The sequence below is a fragment of the Gossypium raimondii genome, chromosome 8, assembly GCF_025698545.1.
Source record: "Gossypium raimondii isolate GPD5lz chromosome 8, ASM2569854v1, whole genome shotgun sequence".
NCBI lineage: Eukaryota > Viridiplantae > Streptophyta > Magnoliopsida > Malvales > Malvaceae > Gossypium > Gossypium raimondii.
The window spans coordinates 36,043,069-36,049,570 of NC_068572.1; the positions used below are offsets into that span (position 1 = coordinate 36,043,069).

Below are 6,502 nucleotides of genomic sequence, written 5' to 3' on the forward strand. Positions count from 1 at the left end.
TTTTATAAAAAACGCCACAAAAAAATTACTTTAAAAAATAGCGCCATTTTATATAGTAAAATAGTGTCATTTTATTCCAAATGAAATAATTTTTTACGGCGTTTTTATGAAAGACGCCGCAAAAAGTAAGCAATAGCGGCGTTTTTATGAAAAATGCCACAAAAAATAATTTTACTTTAAAAAAATAGCGCCATTTTATATAGCAAAACAGTTTCGTTTTATTTCAAATGAAATAATTTTTTGCGGCGTTTTTATGAAAAATGCCAGAAAAGATAAGCAATAGCGGCGTTTTTATAAAAAAAACCACAAAAAATAATTTTACTTTTAAAAAATAGCACCATTTTATAGAATCCCCTCCCCCGAAATCCCTAACTTTCCCCCTAAAATCCTTAATTACCCCCCTTGAAACCCCCAACTTTACAAACATAACTTTTAACTCCATGCCCATTGCTATCTTTTCTGCCTCAATCCCAATTCTTAAACACCCAAATTTAGAAAGCTATTTTTTCTTTCTCTGCAGAACTTTTAAAAAAACCGATCGCGATTCATAAACATATAACAATCACAGTCCCGTTGGACTTTTAGTAAAATCCAAAAATCTCTCTTCCTCCATGGAAGCTGCTTCGAGGAATTTATTGAGCTTCATTTCCATGCTACCGACATGTTTCATACTCGCAAGCACTCTGATATCTCTCCTTTCTCGATTTATTTTTTAAAAAATCTGCTTAAATTAGCTTATTATTCGGTTTTTGTTCTCTCTAGGGTTTTAATGGATCGATTATCGATGTTTCGGATCTTTATGTACTGATTTGATTTAAGTTAATCAGAAATAACTGTAAGATATAAAATAAAAATGGCTGCATTTATTAGATAATTACTTGTTTAATCTGATATTTTTCTGTGCTATTTATTAGTTAATGGTTATTATTTTTTATGTAAGTTGATTGTTCTTGAGCTTCATTTCCATGCTACTTACATGTTTCATGCTCGTTTGCACTCCGATATCTCTCCCTCTTTCTCAAATCTCCTTTTCCTTTTTGTTTTCTTTTGCAATCTGCTTATGTTCGGATTTGAATTAGCTTATTATTCAATTTTTTTGTTTCTCTCTAGGGTTTTAGTGGATCCATTATAGATGTTTTAGATCTTTATGTTATGGTAATCAAATTTATCCGTGGAACTTAATAAAAAATAAAAGTGATTACATTAATCAGATAATTATTTGATTAATCTGATCTTTTCTATGCAATTTATTAGATGATTAATATTTTTAAAGTGTTTAAATCTATTATTCTTTCAGGTTATTTTCAGTTTTACCATTGTTTATGCAGAAATATCAAATAGCAAAACAATGTGAGATTATTTCTAATTTTGGCTTGTCTTTTCCGAAGATTTTTCATTTTTCTTGACAATTTGTTTTGTGCTACCTCTTTCAGTGGAAGAGGACTCAAAGCATATGGATTTAACAACCTGTATGGAGTATTTCTGATATAAGTTCGATTAATATATTTGAGGTTCTGTTTGCTATTCCTTATTAAAATATTACTTAATTTACATTTTTTTCGTGTTGTTATTTCATTGAACTACAATCTTCAACTTCTATTTTAGTGAGTAAAGGATTAATCAATTGTAAGTTAATTTAAATTGAGTTAAGGAATACGAGAAATAAGTCTTTGAAACTGTCCATTACAAAACCTTAATATCTATTTTTATCTTTTGTACAAAACAAGTAAGTTTACTTGTGTCTTTTCTATTTTTTTCTTGTAAATACATTATTGTAGAAACGGATGAAGAGAATGAAGCCAATGGATTGAATGCAAAAGCTGCCCAGGCAAAGTTATTAAAGGAGACTACTTAAACTAGCTTAGTACCGCGTGCACATATGAAGTCCAGGATCAGTTTTTTTCTCATTTCTGACAACCTGGCTAGAGTCACTTATGGAAAATTACTAATTACTCTGAGCTAAGTGGAAATTTTAGTAGTAGAATGACTACGCCGCAAACAAACAAGAAGAACTAGTTATATTCTTATGTTTTCCATGTGTTTGTTTTAATGCCTGTTTGGTATTTCATATATATATGTTTTGTTGGCTTTGAAGGTACGAAGATCCTCATCATGGTGAGGGGAAAAGCACAAATGAGGCGCATAGAGAATGATACGAGCAGGCAAGTTACATTCTCAAAGCGACAAAATGGGCTACTAAAGAAAGCTTTTGAACTATCAGTTCTTTGTGATGCTGAAGTTGCTTTAATCATCTTCTCTCCTAGAGGCAAGCTCTTTGAATTTGCAAGCTCTAGGTAAATAATATTTTTCTTTAAACCCCCTCACTTTTCAATTATATTTTATGGTGCCTTATATGCTATTATATAGTTGAAGGCACTGTTTATTTGTTATTGTTGTTTCTCATTTAAGAGGATGCATCATTGGAATGAACCATTTTCTCTTGATACCTTTGGTAGTCCAAAACAACAAATGAAATTTAACATGTGTAGGTCTAAGTACATTATAAAACCAGAGCCATTCGTATGTCTATAGTTTTGGTTAATGGGAAATATTATTGAAGTTGCAGTTGTTGATGCACTGAGCTATCAAAATATTACTGTTTTTGGGTCATATGCTAAAACCAAAGTTTTATCTTAGTAGTTTTCTACCCTTACATTTCACTAAGTAGTTTATTATTCCATGCCTTTAAACACAATGCTCAAACTAGGAATAGGCATTACCTTATAATTCTTTGAGTTGGCTGCATTTTTTTTACTCCTGTAGATCTTCTATATTATTTTTATTCTTGTATATATTCTGACAGTACCACTTTTACTTTGGACAGTCACTTGGTTATAGAGACATCACAAGAGATCAGTGATGTACCATATGGAGATTATTTCCGTGTAGAGGTACAAGCTAGACCTGAGCTCCCTTGAAATGCGTTAACGTATAAAGTGCTCTTCTGCTCTCCATTCCCTAGTTTGCCACTATTAGGCATAAATTATCCTGCTATAAGATTATGTGTCAAAATTTTCAGAAACAGAGGAAAATTGTATTTTAGCCCTTCAAGTTGAGAACTAAATACAAAAGCATGATGTTGCATCCACATTTCGTTGGTGTATGTTCATGCAATATATATTGGAGACAAATTTGTCCATTGCATTTCAAGAAATTTAGGTTGGTAATTTTCTTGAGCCAAATCATTTTTTTCCTTGATTTGGTCAATGTGCTAAATTAAATCTTGGTTTAAGAATTATTGATAAGTAAGCATACAAACTGGCATGTAAGGTTTTGAGCTAACTTAAATGCGCATTTTTTTACTACCAATCTCCTCTAGTATTCTTCTTATCAGGGTATATATCATGGAGAGTAGAAGATGCTAAATAATACTTCTAAATTGTGGAAGTTCATGAAAAACAGTTCTGTTTTAGTTGTTCTGAAATATTCCTTTTTTTGTGCATAATCTATTTTTTTTGACACTTTTAGCTCGGTCAAAATGTTTCTAATATGTGCTTGAAGTTGCTGTGTATTCCAGGGTCTTTGGGATGTAGAAAGCGACAATGATAGCCGATAAGAAGGCTGCGTTTTGCGAGTTTATGTTAATGTGGCTTTTAGCAAGAAAACTGTTTGGAAAGGTTTGCCTTTGCTGAATGATGATGAATCTCTTGTTTATATAGTGTGCTCTTTTATCATTTATGTATTTCTTGTGTCGCATCTTTGTATTTTGATTTGCTGAGTTTCTATTGTTATTGACTCCTGTTACAAAGACTTTACATTTATGTGTTTCATATTATAATTGCATCTGAACTATTATAGTCGAAGTGCCAAAAAGATTTCTTCTTTAAGAATGAAAATGATTACTTATTGTTTGTGGAAGAAGGGATTATTTGGCAAGAAATAAAGAAATAGGACTTTCGAGAGTGCAAAATATCTATGTACATATAATTGGATGTTATTCATGTTTAAATCCAATAATTTCTTCAGAGAAAAGACAGCAACATTAGTCAACTTTGTTTACCTAATGTCTTAATGATCTACAGATGATTTCATATATGACTCTGATCATTGTTTGAAAATGTTTATGTCATGTTTTATATGTACATAGATATTTTCTTTCATCTTTTGAAATTCATTGTGGAAATGCTTAATGATACTGTTTAGTTAATCTTTTTTTTTTTTCATTCGAGGTTTTTATTGCATTTATGCCTATATACATGTAGCTTCTGTCCCAATTAAAACATAGTTTTGTTTTTTTAATTAAGAGCTTTTCCATACATTGATTTGTGTTTCTATTTGGATATATCATTTATTTAGCATGCAGCAAACTATAGAACGTTATAGGCGGCATACAAAGGATAACAAAACCAATAAGCCAATTGAACAAAACATGCAGGTTAGCATGTCTTTTGTTTTTGATGTCTTAATGCAATTAATTATAGATTTATTTAAAATTTTCATCTCTTTACTTTATATAGATTCTCCTCCATTTGTTAGTAAACACATGAATTTGAATCGCTAGTTTTTGTTAATTGTCATGTATAAATTGGTAAGGTTTAACATTATTGTCCTATTGGATTAATTTCATGTAAATATAAATTATATGTATAACCAGGTTATTAATTTCATGTTTTTATGGTGCATATTGACTGAGAATGGCAGCATCTAAAGGCTGAATCAGCAAACATGTTGAAGACAGTAGAGGATCTTGAAGTTTCAAGAAGGTATTGGTCTTTTTATAAGATTCAACCCCTCACCAAAATATATATTGGGGTTAAAATATAAGGTAAGTCCATGTACTCTTAAAAATTTTGATCCATCTTTGTCTCTCACTGTCATGGACATTAAAGGCTTTCTGCTATGCAGCAATAAGCTCCAATTGCAGGCTTTTTGGCATATGTAGAATTATCTCGGCACTCACAAATGCTTTTGCTTGCCAAGGATGTTTCTGGTCTACTTAGAAGAACAATGCTTATTTGCTTTTTTGTTTTCTTTTAACTATAAATGATAAGAATGGAGTCTTAATGAAAATTATTATCAATGCTCTTTTACTCAGTTTCTAGTGCTGCAAGTGTGAGCTAAGAAGAAAATCTATTTTTTTTCTTGTTTGTAAAATTGCTAAAACGTGTGTGCTTATGATAGAAACGTGTGTGCTAAAATTGACTACTGCAAATATGACAACTAGCTCCTTACACTTTTTAAGTCTTCGCTCTACTTCGCAGGCCTTGTTTCTACATTTGGAGCCTCCTATGTTACTAGAAACAAAGGACGTCGAGCCAGCATCCTTGTTGGTGTAGTCAGCTTCTTCCTAGGAGGAGCTAGCAATGCAGGTGCGGTGAATATCACAATGTTGATCATAGGACGCATTCTTCTTGGTGCAGGCATCTAAATGTGTTTGGTATTTTAGGTATCCAACATTTATTGATGCACTTAGAGATTTGGATGATCCTCTTACAATGGTGCACCTGTTTGCAATGTTAACTTTGAATCTTCGGATTTTGGATTTGTTTGAATTATCCTTCTATTAGTTACTTTTCTCATTTCCTACTGGATAGAAATGTGTTTGACTTTGTATATTTTCATCATTTCATGCAAGAATGATTGATTTTTATTACAGTCTGATTATGGTTTTAGTCCCTCTGTTATCATTTGATTTTAATTTAGTATAATTTGGTTTCTTTAATTTTATAATATTGACGTGAATTTAAAAAAATGGTAGATATGTGAATTTATTATTCGTTAGGATTGATTGGATTTTAGGTGCTCATTTATTTAAACATAATATTTTAATTCTAAATTTAAATTTATTAATTTTATATTTAGCTTTAAAGTTAAAATTTTAATAGAAATTTTAATTTAATTAATATTTTTATCCTTAAAAGTATACAATTTAAAGTTTAAATTTCAAAACATAATATAATATTTATCATAGAAATAAATATTATTTAAAAAGTCATGTTTTTAGCGGCGTTTGTCAAAAAGCGCCGCTAAAGGTCTTGTTCTTTAGCGGCGTTTGTGAGAGAAGCGCCGCTAAAGATCATAATCTATAGCGCCGTCTGTGGGATAAGCGCCGCTAAAGGTCATGACCTTTAGCGGTGTTTTTGTAGCGGCGTTTATTTTTAAAAACGCTGCAAATGTTAGTGGCGTTGTCAACAGTAGCATTTTTTGCAGTGCTTCCAAAAGCGCCGCAAATACTTTTAGCGGCGGCCTAAAAAAACGCCGCTAAAAACCTATTTTTGTAATGACCCAAAAGTCACGGGCATCAGAAAAGTATAATATCGGGCCTCCGTCTTAGTAAATTGAGTTCGAAAATAATTATTAGAAATATTTACGAGACTAGTTGTGTGTTTAATTAAGTTTTAGATATGTGAATTTAGCTTAATTATGAGTAATTCGAAAAAAAAAGGATTAAATTGAATAAAGGGTAAAAGTCTAATTATAGATCAAAAGAAAATAAGAGGGACCAAATGGGCAATTAAGCCACATTGGAGGTTGAGGCGGCATAAGATTGAAAAAAAATCTT

At 31.2% G+C, this 6,502-nt stretch overlaps 1 protein-coding gene across 8 annotated transcripts; it reads left to right on the plus strand.

The window, feature by feature from the left end:
* The first annotated feature begins 393 nt into the window (after positions 1 to 393).
* LOC105791333 (MADS-box protein SOC1) lies at positions 394 to 5,612 on the plus strand. Of its 8 annotated transcripts, none has more exons than XR_008198479.1 (7): positions 430 to 1,350; positions 1,434 to 1,469; positions 2,096 to 2,294; positions 4,297 to 4,375; positions 4,642 to 4,765; positions 5,202 to 5,309; positions 5,387 to 5,402. XR_008198479.1 is itself a non-coding variant. In XM_052634332.1 (6 exons), exons 1-6 carry the CDS (start codon positions 1,323 to 1,325, stop codon positions 4,880 to 4,882), a joined length of 441 nt encoding a protein of 146 aa, XP_052490292.1. In that variant the 5' UTR covers positions 394 to 1,322; the 3' UTR covers positions 4,883 to 5,612. The 8 variants fall into 8 exon arrangements, 5 of the variants coding, with proteins under 5 accessions (XP_052490292.1, XP_052490290.1, XP_052490293.1 ...); XR_008198480.1 differs by lacking the exons at positions 5,202 to 5,309; positions 5,387 to 5,402 and adding exons at positions 2,825 to 2,891; positions 3,518 to 3,617 and having other exon boundaries at positions 440 to 1,350; positions 4,642 to 4,700; XM_052634332.1 differs by having other exon boundaries at positions 394 to 1,350; positions 4,642 to 4,703; positions 4,846 to 5,612.
* The last annotated feature ends 890 nt before the right edge of the window (positions 5,613 to 6,502 follow it).